We start from the raw sequence: 27,671 nt of genomic DNA on the forward strand, positions 1-27,671 counted from the left end.
ATTAGTTGGTGATACAGGTAGCTCTACATCGGATATGAAGTATCATCTTAAGCTCGATAATAAATCATTTCAGGGGCGGTGCACGCAAAATATGATGCAAATATATCTATCAAAAACTTGTCTGAAGTCGGAAGTTCCCGCTTTCATACTTATACTCAATGACTTTGAACTTGCCTCTGAATTCTTGCTAAAATATTATATATCTTCATTGATAACACTTCATTGGGAAACAAAAGTTAATCAACTCATTTTTTTATGAGTAAACAGACTATATTTATGCAAATTATATAAAATTATACACATGCAAATATTCTTAACCTATATTATAATAACTATATTTACCAAATCTGAGATTATGATAGCAACAGTATAGTACCGGTTAACTGAACATATTACTAAATTTCAAATACAAGATGCTCGAATAATGAGTAAAACTGACATTTGCACACAATCGTCTGAAGTTTTTTTTGTGTTAAATTGGTTGTGATTTTTGTGAATGTGCTAAGTTGTACAAAGGCTGCGTGAAGTATAAAACAATCAATGGCCTTGGTTCTGATTATTTAAAAGTATCCTACCATATCTCTCTATCGGTAATGCTAAACATGATTAAATAATCCTTATTATTGTTATTATGATTATTATTATTGAAACTTTTGACACGCAACTATGCCATTGATGGGCAATGTTTAATGATCATGTTGTATAGTGTATTATGTTTGTAACACGTAATTATTCCATACTGGTTTGACATTCTGCTTTTCAGAGGGATAGTATCCGTTTGATCGTTGAAATAAATTACTCTTTACAATATTTTATTGTTGATAATGATAGTACGTTTGCGTTTGTTTCTAATGTAACTGTTGTAAAGTTGTGTTTATTCGTGTTGTCTTTGTCTACAGTGGTAACTTCATTCATTGATATATTATATCACCCATTCATTCATTTAATCATCCAGTACGCGTACTATAAACATTTTTATATAGTTCATGCAATCCAAAAACCTGCCAAACAGGCATTATTCGCTCCCAAATAGCACGTGCAAACTTTACCTGCATCACAATTTGTCGTTTCCTGTCAAGAAGAAAAGACTGTTCGTTAGTTCCCGCTCATTAGTTATGAATATGATATATTTTTGTATTCTTACAGGTGTTAATCGTGTTACCATTAATTAATTAAACGACGATAACATATTCCGGATACGTATATGCGTGTATTCTCGTATTTTATTAAGCTTTGTAACTCGGACAATATGAATATGGATAATTAAAGCAGAACCTTTATGTTACATAAGCCGAATAACATGTACATTTACTTCAGTTATTTTTACACTTAATATTTCATTGACCGTTCATATATGCCTTAAATTGTATTAAAACATAGTCTTGTAAGGCGGTTGGCCTTTATCTGTCAAGAAAAAAGTTTGTTCATCTTTATCTTCTCAATGTGCTATTAAAATGACAAAGTTTTATATTTCTAGATTATGGTCAGATAAAGGTGTGACTTGATTTCCATCTCCTTTGAACCTTTTGTACACATTGAGGATTTAAAAACACTGCTATATATTTAAAACCTTGTAAGATAATGTACAGTTAGGCTTAAGCGAAATCTAAATTGCATGGCGGCATGTTGAAATTATTTAAAGTAAGAATCAGATGCTATATTAATCTTCCTTCTGTCTCCAACATGCAACTGTGTGGTATATTGTAGGGAGATGGGGGTGAAGCGGAACCCACAGAGGATTGTTTTAAAATTATTATTCTTAGTCAAAGCCAAGCTGTAGAACTGATTGATTGATTGATTGATTTTATTTTTAACGGCGCATCAGCACTGTAAGGCTATTTAGCGCCAAACAAAATGTTATATGTATAATCTTTTAAAAATTTTGATAAGTCTCATATCGACCAGCGATATTAAAACACAAATAGTTGAAATTAAAACGGTAAGATGGTAACGGTGAAAAATAAAGCTTCCCGATCAACGGGGGATGTAAATGCTGTATGTTAATGAAAAATGATGAAACGGTATTAAAAAGGGACGGTATATATATTGCATAAAACTGCACAAGGTGACATCATAAAAGTTAAAGTTTAGAGTAAATATTTACTACTTTCAGGAACTCTATAATACGAGTGATATTTATAGTATCAAAAAGTTCTTTCATGTCATGCACTATGTAATAACGATCGCGCGTAGGTTGCAGATCAAAACACTCTATCATAAAGTGCTTGACTGATTGATTGATTGATTGTTTTTTAACGGCGCATCAGCACTTTTAGGCTATTTAGCGCCAAACAAAGTGTTATTTGTATAATCTTTTAAAACTTATAAAAGGTCCTATATCGACCAGCGATATAAAAGAACAAATGGTTGAAATTAAAAACGGTAAGATGATAACGGTGCAAAATAAAGAATCCCGATCAACGGGAGATGTAAAAAAGATGAATAGGTATTAAAATGGGACGGTATATATATTGCATAAAACTGCACAAGGTGATAGCATAAAAGTCAGAGTTTAGAGTAAATATTTACGGCTTTCAAGAACTCTATAATACGAGTGATGTTTATATTATCAAAAAGTTCTTTCATGTCATGCACAATGTAATAACGATCGCGCGTAGGTTGTAGGTCAAAGCACTCTATCATAAAGTGCTTGACAGTGAATGGTTCATTGCAAGAAACGCACTCTGGTGGGTCTTCACCTTTTAGTATGTGGGTGTGGGTGATATAAGTATGACCAATTCGGATTCTTGCAATGACTACCTCCTCCCTACGAATGCTTCTGTAGGAAGGAGTCCATTCTCCTAGAGTTGGCTTGATTGCATGAAGTTTGTTATTTACAGCATCATTCCATGATGCCTGCCACTTCTGACGTAAGAACTTTCTGATACAAGGTTTAAAATCAGTATATGGTATTTTAAAATCAGATGGTTCTTGAGAAAGGGCCATTTTAGCAGCGCGATCTGCTTTTTCGTTACCTTTAATACCAATGTGGCTAGGTAACCAACAGTATATTATATTGTGGGAGACACTCAGCTCGGTATATTTGACGAGTATGTTTTTCAAGAATGGGTTCTCCAGTTTTCGATTGTGTAGTGACTGGAGTACTGATAGCGAGTCGGAGAAGATGATACAGTTTAAAATACAGTTCTTTTCTATATGTTGCAGAACAAGGTTTATTGCTCTGATTTCGGCTGTAAAAATTGATGCTCCATTTGGTAAGCGAACTTGCGTTGTGTGATTTCCACAAACAAAGGCTGCAGCAGCCTTTTCCTCATCCTTTGATCCATCAGTGTAAATTCTGGTGTAGTTTTTAAATTCGGTGAGGAGTTCATGGTAAGAGTTGTGGAAGATAGAAGGGTTTGTTTCGGATTTTTTTCCATCGTGTAGCGTAAAACGTACTTTTGGTTGTTTAATTAGCCAGGGTGGTGTTTCGGAGATGGATGTTTTCTGAATTTTAGAAAGATCTATATTTGTATTGTGAAGGCTGGATGATATTCTAATGCCAAAGGAAAGTATGACGTTTGGTTTATTTTCGTATAATGTTTTGTATTTGGGTTGAAAAACAGCCGAAAAAGCAGGATTCAGAGGGTTTGATTTTAATTTCAGAGCATACTGTGCGGAAAGCATTTCTCTACGATGCGATAACGGTGGTTCATTCGCCTCAGCTAGAATGCTTTCACACGGGGATGTTTTAAATGCTCCCAGAGCCAGTCTCATTCCCTGATGATGAATTGGATCAAGCATTTTAAGATACGATTTTCTGGCAGAACCATACACAACGCAACCATAGTCTAGTTTGGAGCGAATAAACGTTCTGTATAAATTTAGAATGACTTTTCTATCAGCACCCCAGTCAGTGTGCGCTACTACTTTAAGTAGGTTAAGTGCTTTTAAGCATTTAGCTTTTAAGTTCTTTAGGTGTGGAATAAAGGTCAGTTTTCTGTCAAAGATTACACCTAAAACTTTGGTTTCCTCAACAACTGGAATAGGTGTTCCATCCAGTGTGAGGTTCGGTTCATCGTGATGTTTTCGTAACTGACAGAAATGCATGCATACCGTTTTTGATTTCGAGAATTTGAAACCGTTTGCATTGGCCCAATTTTGAATTTTGTTTATATTTTGCTGCAGTTGTCTTTCAATTGTATGCATGTGCTTTGACCGATAACATATTAGAAAATCATCAACGTATAACGAGCAATCCACACCAGGAGTCAAACACTTGGTGATGCTATTAATTTTAATGTTAAAGAGCGTCACAGATAAAATACTGCCCTGGGGCACACCCATCTCTTGCTCGTGCAGATCTGAGAGGGTAGAGCCCACTCGTACTTTGAATTCTCTGTCGGAGAGAAAGTTGGATATGAAAGAGGGCAGACGGCCTTTTAGACCTAGATCGTTCAGGTCATTTAGTATCCCGTACTTCCATGTCGTGTCATAGGCCTTTTCTAAATCAAAGAAAACCGCTACTAAATGTTCTTTCTTAATAAATGCATCGCGAATAAATGTTTCTAGTCTAACCAGATGATCACTGGTGCTCCGGCCATATCGAAAGCCACTTTGGAAAGGAGATATTAAATTGTTAGTTTCCAAATACCAGACAAGCCGAGAATTGATCATTCGTTCCATTGTTTTGCACACACAGCTTGTGAGTGCAATTGGTCGATAGCTGTTGGGGTCTTCGCTATCTTTACCGGGTTTGGGGACTGGTATTACAGTTGCTTCTTTCCAGATTTTTGGTACATTACCAGTAATCCATAAATCATTGAAGAGTTTCAAAAGAGATGTTAATGATGATTCTGGAAGGTGTTTCAGAAACTGGTAATGTATCTCGTCAGGCCCAGCGGATGTATCATGGGCCTTATCTAAAGCCTCCCTAAGCTCCGATAGTGAGAACAATTGATTATAACTTTCCGAGTTGTTGGATGTGAATTTTAAACGTGACTTTTCTTTCTGAGTTTTAAGTTTTCGGAAGGCTTCTGAATAATTAGATGATGAGGAATTTTTGGAGAAACTGTCAGCAAGAATATTTGCAATGTCACGTTTTGAACTAAAGTTGTTATTGTTCAGTGTCAGATGTCGGAGAGGGTTTTGCTTTCTCTTTCCGTTTATTTTGCGTATAGTGTCCCAAACTTTTTTAACAGAGGAACGAGAGTTTAAAGAAGAAACATACTTCTTCCATGATGCTCTTTTACTTTCTTTGATGATGCGGCGAGCTTTGGCCCGGGCAATGCGATATATATTTAAGCTTTCGGGCGTCGGTTGATTATTAAATTTCCTTAATGCTTCTCGGCGTAGTTTAATGGCTTCCTTACATTCCTTAGTGACCCAAGGTTTTTGGGTTCTTTTACAATATGGCGAGGACTTGGGAACGGATTCTTCTGCAATCTCTATTAAAATAGATGTAAAATGCTGAATGGTGTCGTCAACATTGAAAACTGTATCCTCATTCAGCCTAGTTTTACACAGTGTTTCAAACTTGGCCCAGTCGGCCTTCTTTAAATTCCATTGTGGAATTACTTCATCGACTGTAGAGTTAAGATTTACAAGAAAGATTGGGAAGTGATCGCTGCTGTGAAGGTCATCAGCGACCTTCCATTCATAGTCCAAAAGCAGAGAAGGAGAACAAATTGTCAAATCGATGCTTGTGTATGTACCCGTGCCAGGGTGTAAATATGTAGGTGTTTTGGTATTATATAGACACAGATGGTGTCTAGAAATAAAGTCTTCAACTTTGTGACCTCTGTCACTTATATGATTTGATCCCCATAAAATGTTATGGGCATTAAAATCCCCGAGTAAAACAAAGGGTGCAGGAAGCTGTTGAACAAGATTGTCGAGTTCGTTTGGTACTAGGTTAGTGTTTGGTGGTAAATAAATATAACAAAATGTAATCACTCGATGTAGAGTGACGCTTACAGCAATGGCTTGTAAATTGGTGTTTAAATGAATGAAGCTATGAGGAGCTCTGTTGTTTACAATAACAGAAACTCCTCCTGATGCCCTATCAACATTTGGAGAGCAGGTGTTAAACAGGGAGTAGTTTTTAAATGTGATATTGTCTGTATCTTTCAAGAATGTTTCTTGAAGGCATAGTACCGCAGGATCATGTTCGTTTAAAGGCAGGAGAATATCATTGTAATTTGCTTTAAGTCCTCGACAATTCCATTGTATGATAGTGTTTTTCATTATAAATTGAAATTAAAGATTGTGGAGCTAGGTTAGACCTTTCGCAGACGGAATTTGTTTTGTTATTTTTCTGGAGGAAGTACGGGGGTGAATTTTTTGTTTGTAGGTCTGGAGTTCCCTTGGGCGCATGGAGCAGATTCTTCTGCATCCATGCTCTCGATGTCTCCAAACCTGTTATAAAGTTTGATGGGGTCATCTGACCCCTTTTGTTGCCTGTTTCCGTGAGATTTTTTACTCTTTGGTGATTTAGTTTGTTGGGTATTATTAAATGTAGTCTGAGTAGATGCCGTGTTTCTCTGTGCTTGGTAATGGGGGGTGTTTGAATTTGGTGTTGAATCGAGTGCTTCTGTTTGTGTTTGAGCGTCCTTCGTTGTTTTAGGATTGCTCTTCACTACAGTGGAGAAGGATGGGCCAGGATTGCCTGTACAATTTTTCTGGCTTCTGGATAGGGAATATTATTTGTGTATTTTACCCTCTGAATTTCCTTCTCCTGTTTCCAGGTATCGCAATCCTTGGAATTTGCGTGGTGCTCTTTTCCGCACTTGACACAATGCGGAGTTGCTCTACAATCAGATTCCTGATGAGCATTGTCTCCGCATCGGCCACATATTTGGCTCTTGGAGCAGCGGTCTTCGTGATGGCCGTATTTTTGACACTTATAACATCGAAGAGGGTTGGGAATGTAAATCTCTACCTTTACATGCAAAAAGCCAACTTTTACCACTTTGGGTACAGTTGGCCTGTTGAAGGTGAGTACAATGGTGTTGGTGTCCTGCAGATTGTTATTACGTTTAATACGTATTCGTCGGACTGCAGTGACACCTTCACCTTTCATTCCTTCGATGATGTCAGCATCGGTGACTCCAGCCAAGTCACGGCAGCGAATCACGCCTTTGGACGTATTCAGTGTGGTGTGAGCGAATGAGGTTACTGGGATATCAAAGAACGTTTTCATTTTCCTGATATTGTCTGATTGACCTCGTCGCTCACACTCAATAAGAAGACAACCCGATTTCAACTTTTTAACACTTTTGGGTGTGCCAGTCGATCCTGTGATAGTCTTTTCGATGACAAATGGAGATAGTGCGGCAAGCGGTTTCGTGGCATCTTTTCACTGTATGACCATGAAGCGTGGAAATGACTCCACACTACATGGTTCATCGTCAGACTCTGATAAGGGTTTCGATCTTTTATTTTGATTTTTTTTGGAATTATCCATGATGGCTAGATTAAAAATTCAGCACCCGTGCTCCCCACCCACCAAGGAGCCCAACAAGGGGACACTCTTCAAGTGCCAGGGATACACAAATGCCATACTCAGTTGATAAAATTACCTTTGATTGACCTTGAAGTCGCCAGTTTCTAAGGTCGGTAAAATTACCCCCCGATTGACCCGTTAAGCCACCGCCTTCTAGGAAGCCTTCTAAGACTTGGAAAAGGGAAATATAAAGGAATAGAATATAGGAGCAACGGTGGTATCAAGAGAGATACAAGGAGAAAGAGAAAGAAGGTGAGAAAGTTAATAAAGACCTCCTAGGGCTCGGCGTGACCAACCGATTTGTCGGAACCGGGCCCATCCCGACCACCCGTCTAAGAGAAGTAGAGGCCAAAGTAGAGTATTGCAGGGAAAGCCTCTGCTCAACTACCAGGATCCTTTCCTCCCCCGACACGGGACGCAACCCACGGCAAACAGGTTGCCTCTACTTAGTCGCCTTTTACGACACGTAGCGAGGCACGTCGGGCCAATTCTACAACCCCGGACCCGCAGGGGGAAGCGATATGACTGAAAAATTGTTAAAGCTACGTTAAAAATCCTAATCGCACACACACACACACACACACACACACACACACATTCCTTTCCAATTATTCGCGTGTACTGAATTCAACGTTTGCCTCAGATAAAGGTAGAATCTATGAAGCTTGCTTTCAATAATTAAAGTTCAAGTTAGTGTTATCCATATTGTAAATCTAACTTTGAAATTGTAATGTAACATTGTTTGCTGGACTTGACCTTGTCCAAAATTGAGTTCATTTCTCCTTGACCTGATTGACTTGTTTCATTTTGTGTTTCATTTATGTAAACAACTAATAATAACCTCATTATTCTCTATGTGTATGAGCTTATTAACCGAATTATTATTTAGGTAAACATGTTAATATGGGTCAGGGTTTTGGAGATTCCAAATTGAATTTTATAGGCTATTGTGTTTTAAGTAAACAAGGTTCATTAGACCATTCTAGCTGATCATTTTTCATTAGGTAATGGTTGTGTTTAGAAAATGCTAATTTGTGACCTGAGGTCGAGCAGAGAACTATATTATCTTGTTAATGTGAGGATTCTATCATTCTCAAAAGATATGGTCTTTGAGAAACATATTTTTACAAAGATATATTGAGGATTCTTTAATTGCTTTTGAAGAATACAATAAGACGCAGAGCATCAGTTTGGTGATGGAATTGCTTTTTTATATTTCAACCGAGTTAAGAAGTAACGTCTATGACATATAAAAAAGGTGGTACACATATTTATATCTATAATGACTTCCCTCACTAAATAAATACACACTTGTATTGTCAGTTAACCTTACACCTACCTCGCCTTCTACTTGGATGTACATTTTCGACACTGAAAATGAGCGTACCATTGCATGCGTAATTTGGAATGCATCATATTTATCCGCTTTAAGATGTTTGGTTGATTGATTGATTGATTGTTTGTTTTTTAACGGCGCATCAGCACTTTTAGGCTTTTTAGCGCCAAACAAAGTGTTACTTGTATAATCTTTTAAAACTTATAAAAGGTTCTATATCGACCAGCGATATAAAAGAACAAATGGTTGAAATTAAAAACGGTAAGATGGTAACGGTGCAAAATAAAGCTTCCCGATCAACGGGAGATGCAAAAAAGATGAATAGGTATTAAAATGGGACGGTATATATATTGCATAAAACTGCACAAGGTGATAGCATAAAAGTCAGAGTTTAGAGTAAATATTTACGGCTTTCAAGAACTCGATAATACGAGTGATGTTTATATTATCAAAAAGTTCTTTCATGTCATGTACAACGTAATAACGATCGCGCGTAGGTTGTAGGTCAAAGCACTCTATCATAAAGTGCTTGACAGTGAATGGTTCATTGCAAGAAACGCACTCTGGTGGGTCTTCACCTTTTAGTATGTGGGTGTGGGTGATATAAGTATGACCAATTCGGATTCTTGCAATGACTACCTCCTCCCTACGAATGCTTCTGTAGGAAGGAGTCCATTCTCCTAGAGTTGGCTTGATTGCATGAAGTTTGTTATTTACAGCATCATTCCATGATGCCTGCCACTTCTGACGTAAGAACTTTCTGATACAAGGTTTAAAATCAGTATATGGTATTTTAAAATCAGATGGTTCTTGAGAAAGGGGCATTTTAGCAGAGCGATCTGCTTTTTCGTTACCTTTAATACCAATGTGGCTAGGTAACCAACAGTATATTATATTGTGGGAGACACTCAGCTCCGTATTTTTTACGAGTATGCTTTTCAATAATGGGTTCTCCAGTTTTCTATTGTGTAGTGACTGGAGTACTGATAGCGAGTCGGAGAAGATAATACTGTTTAAAATACAGTTCTTTTCTATATGTTGCAGAGCAAGGTCTATTGCTCTGATTTCGGCTGTAAAAATTGATGCTCCATTTGGTAAGCGAACTTGCGTTGTGTGATTTCCACAAACAAAGGCTGCAGCAGCCTTTTCCTCATCCTTTGATCCATCAGTGTAAATTCTGGTATAGTTTTTAAATTCGGTGAGGAGTTCATGGTAAGAGTTGTGGAAGATAGAAGGGTTTGTTTCGGACTTTTTCCCATCGTGTAGCGTAAAACGTACTTTTGCTTGTTTAATTAGCCAGGGTGGTGTTTCGGAGATGGATGTTTTCTGAATTTTTGAAAGATCTATATTTGCAGTGTCAAGGCTGGATGATATTCTAATGCCAAAGGAAGGTATGGCGTTTGGTTTATTTTCGTATAAAGTTTTGTATTTGGGTTGAAAAACAGCCGAAAAAGCAGGATTCAGAGGGTTTGATTTTAATTTGAGAGCATACTGTGCGGAAAGCATTTCTCTACGATGCGATAACGGTGGTTCATTCGCCTCAGTTAGAAGGCTTTCACAGGGGGATGTTTTAAATGCTCCCAGAGCCAGTCTTATTCCCTGATGATGAATTGGATCAAGCATTTTAAGATACGATTTTCTGGCAGAACCATACACAACGCAACCATAGTCTAGTTTGGAGCGAATAAACGTTCTGTATAAATTTAGGATGACTTTTCTATCAGCACCCCAGTCAGTGTGCGCTACTACTTTAAGTAGGTTAAGTGCTTTTAAGCATTTAGCTTTTAAGTTCTTTAGGTGTGGAATAAAGGTCAGTTTTCTGTCAAAGATTATACCTAAAAATTTGGTTTCCTCAACAACTGGAATAGGTGTTCCATCCAGTGTGAGGTTCGGTTCATCGTGATGTTTTCGTAACTGACAGAAATGCGTGCATACCGTTTTTGATTTCGAGAATTTGAAACCGTTTGCATTGGCCCAATTTTGAATTTTGTTTATATTTTGCTGCAGTTGTCTTTCAATTGTATGCATGTGCTTTGACCGATAACATATTAGAAAATCATCAACGTATAACGAACAATCCACACCAGGAGTCAAACACTTGGTGATGCTATTAATTTTGATGTTAAAGAGCGTCACAGATAAAATACTGCCCTGGGGCACACCCATCTCTTGCTCGTGCAAATCTGAGAGGGTAGAGCCCACTCGTACTTTGAATTCTCTGTCGGAGAGAAAGTTGGATATGAAAGAGGGCAGACGGCCTTTTAGACCTAGATCGTTCAGGTCATTTAGTATCCCGTACTTCCATGTCGTGTCATAGGCCTTTTCTAAATCAAAGAAAACCGCTACTAAATGTTCTTTCTTAATAAATGCATCGCGAATGAATGTTTCTAGTCTAACCAGATGATCATTGGTGTTCCGGCCATATCGAAAGCCACTTTGGAAAGGAGATATTAAATTGTTAGTTTCCAAATACCAGACAAGCCGAGAATTGATCATTCGTTCCATTGTTTTGCACACACAGCTTGTGAGTGCAATTGGTCGATAGCTGTTGGGGTCTTCGCTATCTTTACCGGGTTTGGGGACTGGTATTACAGTTGCTTCTTTCCAGATTTTTGGTACATTACCAGTAATCCATAAATCATTGAAGAGTTCCAAAAGAGATGTTAATGATGATTCTGGAAGGTGTTTCAGAAACTGGTAATGTATCTCGTCAGGCCCAGCGGATGTATCATGGGCCTTATCTAAAGCCTCCCTAAGCTCCGATAGTGAGAACAATTGATTATAACTTTCCGAGTTGTTGGATGTGAATTTTAAACGAGACTTTTCTTTTTGAGTTTTAAGTTTTTGGAAGGCTTCTGAATAATTAGATGATGAGGAAGTTTTCGAGAAACTGTCAGCAAGAATATTTGCAATGTCACGTTTCGAACTAAAGTTCTTATTGTTCAGTGTCAGATGTCGGAGAGGGTTTTGCTTTCTCTTTCCGTTTATTTTGCGTATAGTGTCCCAAACTTTTTTAACAGAGGAACGAGAGTTTAAAGAAGAAACATACTTCTTCCATGATGCTCTTTTACTTTCTTTGATTATGCGGCGAGCTTTGGCCCGGGTAATGCGATATATATTTAAGTTTTCGGGCGTCGGTTGATTATTAAATTTCCTTAATGCTTCTCGGCGTAGTTTAATGGCTTCCTTACATTCCTTAGTGACCCAAGGTTTTTGGGTTCTTTTACAATATGGCGAGGACTTGGGAACGGATTCTTCTGCAATCTCTATTAAAATAGATGTAAAATGCTGAATGGTGTCGTCAACATTGAAAACTGTATCCTCATTCAGCCTAGTTTTACACAGTGTTTCAAACTTGGCCCAGTCGGCCTTCTTTAGATTCCAATGTGGAATTACTTCATCGACTGTAGAGTTAAGATTTACAAGAAAGATTGGGAAGTGATCGCTGCTGTGAAGGTCATCAGCGACCTTCCATTCATAGTCCAAAAGCAGAGAAGGAGAACAAATTGTCAAATCGATGCTTGTGTATGTACCCGTGCCTGGGTGTAAATATGTAGGTGTTTTGGTATGATATAGACACAGATCGTGTCTAGAAATAAAGTCTTCAACTTTGTGACCTCTGTCACTTATATGATTTGATCCCCATAAAATGTTATGGGCATTAAAATCCCCGAGTAAAACAAAGGGTGCGGGAAGCTGTTGAACAAGATTGTCGAGTTCGTTTGGTACTAGGTTAGTGTTTGGTGGTAAATAAATAGAGCAAAATGTAACCACTCGATGTAGAGTGACGCTTACAGCAATGGCTTGTAAATTGGTGTTTAAATGAATGAAGCTATGAGAAGCTCTGTTGTTTACAATAACAGAAACTCCTCCTGATGCCCTATCAACATTTGGAGAGCAGGTGTTAAACAGGGAGTAGTTTTTAAATGTGATATTGTCTGTATCTTTCAAGAATGTTTCTTGAAGGCATAGTACCGCAGGATCATGTTCGTTTAAAAGCAGGAGAATATCATTGTAATTTGCTTTAAGTCCTCGACAATTCCATTGTATGATAGTGTTTTTCATTATAAATTGAAATTAAAGATTGTGGAGCTAGGTTAGACCTTTCGCAGACGGAATTTGTTTTGTTATTTCTCTGGAGGAAGTACGGGGGTGAATTTTTTGTTTGTAGGTCTGGAGTTCCCTTGTGCGCATGGAGCAGATTCTTCTGCATCCATGCTCTCGATGTCTCCAAACCTGTTATAAAGTTTGATGGGGTCATCTGACCCCTTTTGTTGCCTGTTTCCGTGAGATTTTTTATTCTTTGGTGATTTAGTTTGTTGGGTATTATTAAATGTAGTCTGAGTAGATGCCGTGTTTTTCTGTGCTTGATAATGGGGGGTGTTTGAATTTGGTGTTGAATCGGGTGCTTCTGTTTGTGTTTGAGCGTCCTTCGTTGTTTTAGGATTGCTCTTCACTACAGTGGAGAAGGATGGGCCAGGATTGCCTGTACAATTTTTCTGGCTTCTGGATAGGGAATATTATTTGTGTATTTTACCCTCTGAATTTCCTTCTCCTGTTTCCAGGTATCGCAATCCTTGGAATTTGCGTGGTGCTCTTTTCCGCACTTGACACAATGCGGAGTTGCTCTACAATCAGATTCCTGATGAGCATTGTCTCCGCATCGGCCACATATTTGGCTCTTGGAGCAGCGGTCTTCGTGATGGCCGTATTTTTGACACTTATAACATCGAAGAGGGTTGGGAATGTAAATCTCTACCTTTACATGCAAAAAGCCAACTTTTACCACTTTGGGTACAGTTGGCTTGTTGAAGGTGAGTACAATGGTGTTGGTGTCCTGCAGATTGTTATTACGTTTAATACGTATTCGTCGGACTGCAGTGACACCTTCACCTTTCATTCCTTCGATGATGTCAGCATCGGTGACTCCAGCCAAGTCACGGCAGCGAATCACGCCTTTGGACGTATTCAGTGTGGTGTGAGCGAATGAGGTTACTGGGATATCAAAGAACGTTTTCATTTTCCTGATATTGTCTGATTGACCTCGTCGCTCACACTCAATAAGAAGACAACCCGATTTCAACTTTTTAACACTTTTGGGTGTGCCAGTCGATCCTGTGATAGTCTTTTCGATGACAAATGGAGATAGTGCGGCAAGCGGTTTCGTGGCATCTTTTGACTGTATGACCATGAAGCGTGGAAATGACTCCACACTACATGGTTCATCGTCAGACTCTGATAAGGGTTTCGATCTTTTATTTTGATTTTTTTTGGAATTATCCATGAAGGCTAGATTAAAAATTCAGCACCCGTGCTCCCCACCCACCAAGGGGACACTTTTCAAGTGCCAGGGATACACAAATGCCATACTCAGTTGATAAAATTACCTTTGATTGACCTTGAAGTCGCCAGTTTCTAAGGTCGGTAAAATTACCCCCCGATTGACCCGTTAAGCCACCGCCTTCTAAGACTTGGAAAAGGGAAATATAAAGGAATAGAATATAGGGGCAACGATGGTATCAAGAGAGATACAAGGAGAAAGAGAAAGAAGGTGAGAAAGTTAATAAAGACCTCCTAGGGCTCGGCGTGACCAGCCGATTTGTCGGAACCGGGCCCATCCCGACCACCCGTCTAAGAGAAGTAGAGGCCAAAGTAGAGTATTGCAGGGAATGCCTCTGCTCAACTACCAGGACCCTTTCCTCCCCCGACACGGGACGCAACCCACGGCAAACAGGTTGCCTCTACTTAGTCGCCTTTTACGACACGTAGCGAGGCACGTCGGGCCAATTCTACAACGCAGGACCCGCAGGGGGAAGCGATATGACTGAAAAATTGTTAAAGCTACGTTAAAAATCCTAATCGCACACACACACACACACACACACACACACACACATTCCTTTCCAATGATTCGCGTGTACTGAATTCAACTTTTGCCTCAGATAAAAGTAGAATCTATGAAGCTTGCTTTCAATAATTAAAGTTCAAGTTAGTGTTATCCATATTGTAAATCTAACTTTGAAATTGTAATGTAACATTGTTTGCTGGACTTGACCTTGTCCAAAATTGAGTTCATTTCTCCTTGACCTGATTGACTTGTTTCATTTTGTGTTTCATTTATGTAAACAACTAATAATAACCTCATTATTCTCTATGTGTATGAGCTTATTAACCGAATTATTGATTGATTGATTGATTGATTGATTGTTTTTTTTTTAACGGCGCATCAGCACTCTTAGGCTATTTAGCGCCAAACAAAGTGTTACTTGTATAATCTTTTAAAACTTATAAAAGGTTCTACATCGACCAGCGATATAAAAGAACAAATGGTTGAAATTAAAAACGGTAAGATGGTAACGGTGCAAAATAAAGCTTCCCGATCAACGGGAGATGTAAAAAAGATGAATAGGTATTAAAATGGGACGGAATGTATATTGCATAAAACTGCACAAGGTGATAGCATAAAAGTCAGAGTTTAGAGTAAATATTTACGGCTTTCAAGAACTCGATAATACGAGTGATGTTTATATTATCAAAAAGTTCTTTCATATCATGCACAACGTAATAACGATCGCGCGTAGGTTGTAGGTCAAAGCACTCTATCATAAAGTGCTTGACAGTGAATGGTTCATTGCAAGAAACGCACTCTGGTGGGTCTTCACCTTTTAGTATGTGGGTGTGGGTGATATAAGTATGACCAATTCGGATTCTTGCAATGACTACCTCCTCCCTACGAATGGTTCTGTAGGAAGGAGTCCATTCTCCTAGAGTTGGTTTGATTGCATGAAGTTTGTTATTTACAGCATCATTCCATGATGCCTGCCACTTCTGACGTAAGAACTTTCTGATACAAGGTTTAAAATCTGTATATGGTATTTTAAAATCAGATGGTTCTTGAGAAAGGGCCATTTTAGCAGCGCGATCTGCTTTTTCGTTACCTTTAATACCAATGTGGCTAGGTAACCAACAGTATATTATATTGTGGGAGACACTCAGCTCGGTATTTTTGACGAGTATGTTTTTCAATAATGGGTTCTCCAGTTTTCTATTGTGTAGTGACTGAAGTACTGATAGCGAGTCGGAGAAGATGATACAGTTTGAAATACGATTCTTTTCTATATGTTGCAGAGCAAGGTCTATTGCTCTGATTTCGGCTGTAAAAATTGATGCTCCATTTGGTAAGCGAACTTGCGTTGTGTGATTTCCACAAACAAAGGCTGCAGCAGCCTTTTCCTCATCCTTTGATCCATCAGTGTAAATTCTCGTGTAGTTTTTAAATTCGGTGAGGAGTTCATGGTAAGAGTTGTGGAAGATAGAAGGGTTTGTTTCGGATTTTTTTCCATCGTGTAGCGTAAAACGTACTTTTGGTTGTTTAATTAGCCAAGGTGGTGTTTCGGAGATGGATGTTTTCTGAATTTTTGAAAGATCTATATTTGTAGTGTCAAGGCTGGATGATATTCTAATGCCAAAGGAAGGTATGGCGTTTGGTTTATTTTCGTATAAAGTTTTGTATTTGGGTTGAAAAACAGCCGAAAAAGCAGGATTCAGAGGGTTTGATTTTAATTTGAGAGCATACTGTGCTGAAAGCATTTCTCTACGATGCGATAACGGTGGTTCATTCGCCTCAGCTAGAAGGCTTTCACACGGGGATGTTTTAAATGCTCCCAGAGCCAGTCTTATTCCCTGATGATGAATTGGATCAAGCATTTTAAGATACGATTTTCTGGCAGAACCATACACAACGCAACCATAGTCTAGTTTGGAGCGAATAAACGTTCTATATAAATTCAGGATGACTTTTCTATCAGCACCCCAGTCAGTGTGTGCTACTACTTTAAGTAGGTCAAGTGCTTTTAAGCATTTGGCTTTCAAGTTTTTTAGGTGTGGAATAAAGGTCAGTTTTCTGTCAAAGATAATACCCAAAAATTTTGTTTCCTCAACAACTGGAATAGGTGTTCCGTCCAGCGTGAGGTGAGGTTCATCGTGGTGTCGTCGTAATTGACAGAAATGCATACATACCGTTTTTGATTTCGAGAATTTGAAACCGTTCGTATTAGCCCAATTTTGAATCTTGTTGATATTTTGCTGTAGTTGTCTTTCAATTGTATGCATGTGCTTTGACCGATAACATATGAGAAAATCATCAACATATAGTGAGCAATCCACACCAGGAGTCAAACACTTGGTGATGTTATTAATTTTGATATTGAAAAGTGTCACAGATAAAATACTGCCCTGGGGCACACCCATCTCTTGCTCGTGCAAATCTGAGAGAGTACATCCCACTCGTACCTTGAATTCTCTGTCGGAGAGGAAGTTGGATATGAAAGAGGGCAGACGGCCTTTTAGACCTAGATCGTGCAGGTCTTTTAGTATCCCGTACTTCCATGTTGTGTCATAGGCCTTTTCTAAATCAAAGAAAACCGCTACTAAATGTTCTTTCTTGATAAATGCATCGCGAATGAATGTTTCTAGTCTAACCAGATGATCGTTGGTGCTCCGTCCATAACGAAAGCCACTTTGGAAAGGAGATATTAAATTGTTAGTTTCCAGGTACCATACAAGCCGAGAATTGATCATTCGTTCCATTGTTTTGCACATGCAGCTTGTGAGTGCAATAGGTCGATAGTTGGTAGGATCTTCACTATCTTTACCGGGTTTGGGAACTGGTATTACTGTTGCTTCTTTCCATATTTTAGGTAGGTTACCAGTAATCCATAAATCATTGAAGAGTTTTAAAAGAGATGTTAAAGATGATTCTGGAAGATGTTTTAAAAACTGGTAATGTATTTTGTCAGGCCCAGCGGAAGTATCATGGGCCTTGTCTAAAGCCTCCATAAGTTCTGATAGTGAAAACAGCTGGTTGTAGCTTTCCGAGTTGTTGGATGTGAATTTTAAACGTGACTTTTCTTTTTGAGTTTTCAATTTTTGGAAGGCTTCGGAATAATTAGATGATGACGAATTTTTAGAGAATGTATCAGCAAGAACATTTGCTATGTCACGTTTTGAGCTAAGATTGTTATTGTTCACTTTTAGATGTCGGAAAGAATTGTGTTTTCTCTTTCCGTTTATTTTTCGGATCGTGTCCCAAACTTTCTTAATTGAGGAACGAGAGTTTAAAGAGGAAACATATTTCATCCATGATGCTCGTTTACTTTCTTTGATTGTGCGGCGAGCTTTGGCCCGGAGAATACGATATTTACTTAAATTCTCGGGCGTCGGATGATTGTTAAATTTTTTCAAGGCTTCTCGGCGTTGCCGTATGGCTTCCTTACATTCCTTAGTGAGCCAAGGTTTTAGGGTTCTTTTACAGTTTGCTGAGGACTTGGGGATAGATTCTTCTGCAATGTCGGTTAAAATAGATGTAAAATGCTGAATGGGGTCGTTAACATTGAAAACGGTATCCTCATTCAGCCTGGATTTACAGAGTGTTTCGAATTTGGCCCAGTCGGCCTTCTTTAAATTCCAATGTGGAATTATTTCATCAATTGTAGAGTTATGATTTACAAGGGAGATTGGGAAGTGATCGCTGCTGTGAAGGTCATCAGCGACCTTCCATTCATAGTCCAAAAGCAGCGAAGGAGAACAAATTGTCAAATCGATGCATGTGTATGTACCCGTGCCTGGGTGTAAATATGTAGGTGTTTTGGTATTATATAGACACAGATCGTGTCTAGAAATAAAGTCTTCAACTTTGTGACCTCTGTCACTTACATGATTCGATCCCCATAAAATGTTATGGGCATTAAAATCCCCGAGTAAAACAAAGGGTGCGGGAAGCTGTTGAACAAGATTATCGAGGTCGTTTGGTTCTAGGTTAGTGTTTGGTGGTAAATAAATAGAGCAAAATGTAATCACTCGATGTAGAGTGACGCTTACAGCAATGGCTTGTAAATTGGTGTTTAAAGGAATGAAACTATGAGGAGCTCTGTTGTTCACAATAACAGAAACTCCTCCTGATGCCCTATCAACATTTGGAGAGCAGGTGTTAAACAGGGAGTAGTTTTTAAATGTGATGTTGTCCGTATCTTTCAAGAAGGTTTCTTGAAGGCATAGTACCGCAGGATCATGTTCGTTTAAAAGCAGGAGAATATCATTGTAATTTGCTTTAAGTCCTCGACAATTCCATTGTATGATAGTGTTTTTCATTATAAATTTAAATTAAAGATTGTGGAGCTAGGTTAGACCTTTCGCAGAGGGAATTTGTTTTGTTATTTCTCTGGAGGAAGTACGGGGGTGAATTTTTTGTTTGTAGGTCTGGAGTTCCCTTGAGCGCATGGAGCAGATTCTTCTGCATCCATGCTCTCGATGTCTCCAAACCTGTTATAAAGTTTGATGGGGTCATCTGACCCCTTCTGTTGCCTGTTTCCATGAGATTTATTTTTGTTTTTTGGTGATTTAGTTTGTTGGGTATTGCTGAATGTAGTTTGTGTAGATGCCGTGTTTCTCTGTGATTGGTAATGAGGGGTGTTTGAGCTTGGTGTTGAATCGGGTGCTTCTGTTTGTGTTTGAGCGTCCTTCGTTGTTTTAGGATTGCTCTTCACTACAGTGGAGAAGGATGGGCCAGGATGGGCTGTTTTTGCCTGTACAATTTTTCTGGCTTCTGGATAGGGAATATTATTTGTGTATTTTACCCTCTGAATTTCCTTCTCCTGTTTCCAGGTATCGCAATCCTTGGAATTTGCGTGGTGCTCTTTTCCGCACTTGACACAATGCGGAGTTGCTCTACAATCAGATTCCTGATGAGCATTGTCTCCGAACCGAATTATTATTTAGGTAAACATGTTAATATGGGTCAGGGTTTTGGAGATTCCAAATTGAATTTTATAGGCTATTGTGTTTTAAGTAAACAAGGTTCATTAGACCATTCTAGCTGATCATTTTCCATTAGGTAATGGTTGTGTTTAGAAAATGCTAATTTGTGACCTGAGGTCGAGCAGAGAACTATATTATCTTGTTAATGTGAGGATTGTATCATTCTCAAAAGATATGGTCTTTGAGAAACATATTTTTACAAAGATATATTGAGGATTCTTTAATTGCTTTTGAAGAATACAATAAGACGCAGAACATCAGTTTGGTGATGGAATTGCTTTTTTATATTTCAACCGAGTTAAGAAGTAACGTCTATGACATATAAAAAAGGTGGTACACATATTTATATCTATAATGACTTCCCTCACTAAATAAATACACACTTGTATTGTCAGTTAACCTTACACCTACCTCGCCTTCTACTTGGATGTACATTTTCGACACTGAAAATGAGCGTACCATTGCATGCGTAATTTGGAATGCATCATATTTATCCGCTTTAAGATGTTTGGAATAAAATATTATTTAATTGGAACGACTTGGTTATCTCCCATTGCATACCCCAACTTGTGATGAACCAACAATGGGAAATGAGGCGACATCTACTTTAACTGATCGCATTTGCAAAACACACCCGTAGTCCATACCCGAAACCGTTATACCCGAGAACGTTCTATGAGGACACTATCCTGTCTGCGTTTCGCGGAAATAAAATTGTCAGACCACGCTGAAATATTCATACAAATTGTATTCACAGATCATTCAATTAATTTGATAATAATGTGTTTCTTTATTAAATATACTCAGCATTCAAGATTCCATCATTCATATCACTCGATCGGGACCATGCGATTAATGCTTGGTCTGAGATGTCTTTTATCCTCACGTAATAAGCATGCTCCACTTAAATCCAAACGGGTTTAGCTACACTAGGCCGAAATAGTCCACTTTCGATATAATAATAGCTATTAAATGGTCTGCCTTCTTTCATTAAATCAAGGATTAGCAGTATTAAACAACTTGGCACAAAAGTATGATCTTTTTCATCAAGCAATGAAACAAACGTTTAAATGGAATCATTTTAAAGACATTAGGATTTTGAATACTGTTGCAAGAAAGTACATTTTATTGGTTCTATCGTTAATTAATATGTATATTATGCACAGTTCCCTCAGTGAAGCCTTAATCAAGCCTGTGCGTATTGGGCTCACTGAAAAGTTTGCAATTTGATGGAAACTGAATAACCACATCTTCTGATCCAACGAATGAATGTGCGCATGTTTAATATACATAGATTTATCGATTTCAGTATATTGCATTCGGTCTAACGGCAAGGTTTGTAAACATAAACTTACTTAATGACTCATTTTCTTTAGACATCGATGAATGCAATGTCCCAGATATTTGCCACGTCAATGCCGAGTGTCGTAACACAGCTGGCAGCTATAACTGTACCTGTAAAAATGGACTTGTTGGAAATGGAACTACCTGTACAGGTAAATATTTGGACCAGTATTTTAACTGCCACAGTTGAGTGATATTTGCCCAGACTATAATTGACTGAATGTTCTTAAATTGCTGTAGTTTTGTGTCGAACATGTCAAACACTGCTATCGCCAAATACACTGAGTAATGTAATCAGTAAGCAGATGTGAATTAAATGGCAGCATACTAAAATTAGTAAAGCTGAGAATTACATTGGAATTAGTTTACACCTCCGGTCAAGTTCATTTTCTGACGATCGTAATTATATAGTTTAAATTAATGTTTCCTTGGTGAGTGGGTGTGAGTGTACAAGGGGAACTCCACAAATACTGTTATACAATTATTTGAGTCATTCCAAACTTGTAGAAGACGTATAATGGATGGAACATACATACAACATCACCTTCAAGATTTGTTTTATCTAGCTCGGAAATGTTGATCTGAATAGAGAAATACTACAAGTTTTTGTAACAGAGATGTTAGTAACAGACATTCAAATAAAGTACAACTCATACAGAGTTCAAATTATACAATTAATGATAGCAATGATATATTGACTGACAGGTGGTACGCCTGAGTTAATCAAGCTAAATCACATATCATGAACGGAAACGAGTCATAAAGCTTTCATTCTGAGTTTATATATGGTTGCCATGGTCTTGACTCACTCATGCACATTAATGCAGGTTAACAATGTATGTGCATGCATTGTATCCTATTCGAATGCACCGACTGTTTTACATCCACACGAAATCTAAAAAAATGATATTCTCCCTCTGTAAAACCATTCTTTACATTCTGCCTTTCAACTTCTGCCCCTGTAAGAAATATATTAAAATGTTGCCGCGGATACATGTACACTCTATTAATCTCTCTCTTGATAGCTAAAGATCAAGATAATGTTTTCCATATGATAAGTCTAAATAGTATGGTAGTCATCTTTGTCTTAAATACTGTAATTCCGATATATTAGTTGGTGATACAGGTAGCTCTACATCGGATATGAAGTATCATCTTAAGCTCGATAATAAATCATTTCAGGGGCGGTGCACGCAAAATATGATGCAAATATATCTATCAAAAACTTGTCTGAAGTCGGAAGTTCCCGCTTTCATACTTATACTCAATGACTTTGAACTTGCCTCTGAATTCTTGCTAAAATATTATATATCTTCATTGATAACACTTCATTGGGAAACAAAAGTTAATCAACTCATTTTTTTTAATGAGTAAACAGACTATATTTATGCAAATTATATAAAATTATACACATGCAAATATTCTTAACCTATATTATAATAACTATATTTACCAAATCTGAGATTATGATAGCAACAGTATAGTACCGGTTAACTGAACATATTACTAAATTTCAAATACAAGATGCTCGAATAATGAGTAAAACTGACATTTGCACACAATCGTCTGAAGTTTTTTTTTATGTTAAATTGGTTGTGATTTTTGTGAATGTGCTAAGTTGTACAAAGGCTGCGTGAAGTATAAAACAATCAATGGCCTTGGTTCTGATTATTTAAAAGTATCCTACCATATCTCTCTATCGGTAATGCTAAACATGATTAAATAATCCTTATTATTGTTATTATGATTATTATTATTGAAACTTTTGACACGCAACTATGCCATTGATGGGCAATGTTTAATGATCATGTTGTATAGTGTATTATGTTTGTAACACGTAATTATTCCATACTAGTTTGACATTCTGCTTTTCAGAGGGATAGTATCCGTTTGATCGTTGAAACAAATTACTCTTTACAATATTTTATTGTTGATAATGATAGTACGTTTGCGTTTGTTTCTAATGTAACTGTTGTAAAGTTGTGTTTATTCGTGTTGTCTTTGTCTACAGTGGTAACTTCATTCATTGATATATTATATCACCCATTCATTCATTTAATCATCCAGTACGCGTACTATAAACATTTTTATATAGTTCATGCAATCCAAAAACCTGCCAAACAGGCATTATTCGCTCCCAAATAGCACGTGCAAACTTTACCTGCATCACAATTTGTCGTTTCCTGTCAAGAAGAAAAGACTGTTCGTTAGTTCCCGCTCATTAGTTATGAATATGATATATTTTTGTATTCTTACAGGTGTTAATCGTGTTACCATTAATTAATTAAACGACGATAACATATTCCGGATACGTATATGCGTGTATTCTCGTATTTTATTAAGCTTTGTAACTCGGACAATATAAATATGGATAATTAAAGCAGAACCTTTATGTTACATAAGCCGAATAACATGTACATTTACTTCAGTTATTTTTACACTTAATATTTCATTGACCGTTCATATATGCCTTAAATTGTATTAAAACATAGTCTTGTAAGGCGGTTGGCCTTTATCTGTCAAGAAAAAAGTTTGTTCATCTTTATCTTCTCAATGTGCTATTAAAATGACAAAGTTTTATATTTCTAGATTATGGTCAGATAAAGGTGTGACTTGATTTCCATCTCCTTTGAACCTTTTGTACACATTGAGGATTTGAAAACACTGCCATATATTTAAAACCTTGTAAGATAATGTACAGTTAGGCTTAAGCGAAATCTAAATTGCATGGCGGCATGTTGAAATTATTTAAAGTAAGAATCAGATGCTATATTAATCTTCCTTCTGTCTCCAACATGCAACTGTGTGGTATATTGTAGGGAGATGGGGGTGAAGCGGAACCCACAGAGGATTGTTTTAAAATTATTATTCTTAGTCAAAGCCAAGCTGTAGAACTGATTGATTGATTGATTGATTGATTTTATTTTTAACGGCGCATCAGCACTGTAAGGCTATTTAGCGCCAAACAAAATGTTATATGTATAATCTTTTAAAAATTATGATAAGTCTCATATCGACCAGCGATATTAAAACACAAATAGTTGAAATTAAAACGGTAAGATGGTAACGGTGAAAAATAAAGCTTCCCGATCAACGGGGGATGTAAATGCTGTATGTTAATGAAAAATGATGAAACGGTATTAAAAAGGGACGGTATATATATTGCATAAAACTGCACAAGGTGACATCATAAAAGTTAAAGTTTAGAGTAAATATTTACTACTTTCAGGAACTCTATAATACGAGTGATATTTATAGTATCAAAAAGTTCTTTCATGTCATGCACTATGTAATAACGATCGCGCGTAGGTTGCAGATCAAAACACTCTATCATAAAGTGCTTGACTGATTGATTGATTGATTGATTGATTGTTTTTTAACGGCGCATCAGCACTTTTAGGCTATTTAGCGCCAAACAAAGTGTTATTTGTATAATCTTTTAAAACTTATAAAAGGTCCTATATCGACCAGCGATATAAAAGAACAAATGGTTGAAATTAAAAATGGTAAGATGGTAACGGTGCAAAATAAAGAATCCCAATCAACGGGAGATGTAAAAAAGATGAATAGGTATTAAAATGGGACGGTATATATATTGCATAAAACTGCACAAGGTGATAGCATAAAAGTCAGAGTTTAGAGTAAATATTTACGGCTTTCAAGAACTCTATAATACGAGTGATGTTTATATTATCAAAAAGTTCTTTCATGTCATGCACAATGTAATAACGATCGCGCGTAGGTTGTAGGTCAAAGCACTCTATCATAAAGTGCTTGACAGTGAATGGTTCATTGCAAGAAACGCACTCTGGTGGGTCTTCACCTTTTAGAATGTGGGTGTGGGTGATATAAGTATGACCAATTCGGATTCTTGCAATGACTACCTCCTCCCTACGAATGCTTCTGTAGGAAGGAGTCCATTCTCCTAGAGTTGGCTTGATTGCATGAAGTTTGTTATTTACAGCATCATTCCATGATGCCTGCCACTTCTGACGTAAGAACTTTCTGATACAAGGTTTAAAATCAGTATATGGTATTTTAAAATCAGATGGTTCTTGAGAAAGGGCCATTTTAGCAGCGCGATCTGCTTTTTCGTTACCTTTAATACCAATGTGGCTAGGTAACCAACAGTATATTATATTGTGGGAGACACTCAGCTCGGTATATTTGACGAGTATGTTTTTCAATAATGGGTTCTCCAGTTTTCGATTGTGTAGTGACTGGAGTACTGATAGCGAGTCGGAGAAGATGATACAGTTTAAAATACAGTTCTTTTCTATATGTTGCAGAACAAGGTTTATTGCTCTGATTTCGGCTGTAAAAATTGATGCTCCATTTGGTAAGCGAACTTGCGTTGTGTGATTTCCACAAACAAAGGCTGCAGCAGCCTTTTCCTCATCCTTTGATCCATCAGTGTAAATTCTGGTGTAGTTTTTAAATTCGGTGAGGAGTTCATGGTAAGAGTTGTGGAAGATAGAAGGGTTTGTTTCGGATTTTTTTCCATCGTGTAGCGTAAAACGTACTTTTGGTTGTTTAATTAGCCAGGGTGGTGTTTCGGAGATGGATGTTTTCTGAATTTTAGAAAGATCTATATTTGTATTGTGAAGGCTGGATGATATTCTAATGCCAAAGGAAAGTATGACGTTTGGTTTATTTTCGTATAATGTTTTGTATTTGGGTTGAAAAACAGCCGAAAAAGCAGGATTCAGAGGGTTTGATTTTAATTTCAGAGCATACTGTGCGGAAAGCATTTCTCTACGATGCGATAACGGTGGTTCATTCGCCTCAGCTAGAATGCTTTCACACGGGGATGTTTTAAATGCTCCCAGAGCCAGTCTCATTCCCTGATGATGAATTGGATCAAGCATTTTAAGATACGATTTTCTGGCAGAACCATACACAACGCAACCATAGTCTAGTTTGGAGCGAATAAACGTTCTGTATAAATTTAGGATGACTTTTCTATCAGCACCCCAGTCAGTGTGCGCTACTACTTTAAGTAGGTTAAGTGCTTTTAAGCATTTAGCTTTTAAGTTCTTTAGGTGTGGAATAAAGGTCAGTTTTCTGTCAAAGATTATACCTAAAAATTTGGTTTCCTCAACAACTGGAATAAGTGTTCCATCCAGTGTGAGGTTCGGTTCATCGTGATGTTTTCGTAACTGACAGAAATGCATGCATACCGTTTTTGATTTCGAGAATTTGAAACCGTTTGCATTGGCCCAATTTTGAATTTTGTTTATATTTTGCTGCAGTTGTCTTTCAATTGTATGCATGTGCTTTGACCGATAACATATTAGAAAATCATCAACGTATAACGAGCAATCCACACCAGGAGTCAAACACTTGGTGATGCTATTAATTTTAATGTTAAAGAGCGTCACAGATAAAATACTGCCCTGGGGCACACCCATCTCTTGCTCGTGCAGATCTGAGAGGGTAGAGCCGACTCTTACTTTGAATTCTCTGTCGGAGAGAAAGTTGGATATGAAAGAGGGCAGACGGCCTTTTAGACCTAGATCGTTCAGGTCATTTAGTATCCCGTACTTCCATGTCGTGTCATAGGCCTTTTCTAAATCAAAGAAAACCGCTACTAAATGTTCTTTCTTAATAAATGCATCGCGAATAAATGTTTCCAGTCTAACCAGATGATCACTGGTGCTACGGCCATATCGAAAGCCACTTTGGGAAGGAGATATTAAATTGTTAGTTTCCAAATACCAGACAAGCCGAGAATTGATCATTCGTTCCATTGTTTTGCACACACAGCTTGTGAGTGCAATTGGTCGATAGCTGTTGGGGTCTTCGCTATCTTTACCGGGTTTGGGGACTGGTATTACAGTTGCTTCTTTCCAGATTTTTGGTACATTACCAGTAATCCATAAATCATTGAAGAGTTTCAAAAGAGATGTTAATGATGATTCTGGAAGGTGTTTCAGAAACTGGTAATGTATCTCGTCAGGCCCAGCGGATGTATCATGGGCCTTATCTAAAGCCTCCCTAAGCTCCGATAGTGAGAACAATTGATTATAACTTTCCGAGTTGTTGGATGTGAATTTTAAACGTGACTTTTCTTTTTGAGTTTTAAGTTTTCGGAAGGCTTCTGAATAATTAGATGATGAGGAATTTTTCGAGAAACTGTCAGCAAGAATATTTGCAATGTCACGTTTTGAACTAAAGTTGTTATTGTTCAGTGTCAGATGTCGGAGAGGGTTTTGCTTTCTCTTTCCCTTTATTTTGCGTATAGTGTCCCAAACTTTCTTAACAGAGGAACGAGAGTTTAAAGAAGAAACATACTTCTTCCATGATGCTCTTTTACTTTCTTTGATTATGCGGCGAGCTTTGGCCCGGGCAATGCGATATATATTTAAGTTTTCGGGCGTCGGTTGATTATTAAATTTCCTTAATGCTTCTCGGCGTAGTTTAATGGCTTCCTTACATTCCTTAGTGACCCAAGGTTTTTGGGTTCTTTTACAATATGGCGAGGACTTGGGAACGGATTCTTCTGCAATCTCTATTAAAATAGATGTAAAATGCTGAATGGTGTCGTCAACATTGAAAACTGTATCCTCATTCAGCCTAGTTTTACACAGTGTTTCAAACTTGGCCCAGTCGGCCTTCTTTAAATTCCATTGTGGAATTACTTCATCGACTGTAGAGTTAAGATTTACAAGAAAGATTGGGAAGTGATCGCTGCTGTGAAGGTCATCATCGACCTTCCATTCATAGTCCAAA

The 27,671-nt window shown here is 37.7% G+C and overlaps 1 protein-coding gene across 1 annotated transcript in view; it reads left to right on the top strand.

Moving 5' to 3' along the window:
* LOC149792355 (von Willebrand factor D and EGF domain-containing protein-like) overlaps positions 1-27,671 on the top strand; it is a 105,441-nt gene that overhangs the window by 34,107 nt on the left and 43,663 nt on the right. The window contains exon 6 of the mRNA XM_089969563.1: positions 20,972-21,091. Coding sequence (XP_089825689.1) covers positions 20,972-21,091 — 120 coding nt within the window. The remainder of the gene's footprint in view (positions 1-20,971; positions 21,092-27,671) is intronic.

The sequence above is a fragment of the Sinohyriopsis cumingii genome, chromosome 9, assembly GCF_028554795.1.
Source record: "Sinohyriopsis cumingii isolate HCF-2022 chromosome 9, ASM2855479v2, whole genome shotgun sequence".
Classification (NCBI taxonomy): Eukaryota; Metazoa; Mollusca; class Bivalvia; order Unionida; family Unionidae; genus Sinohyriopsis; species Sinohyriopsis cumingii.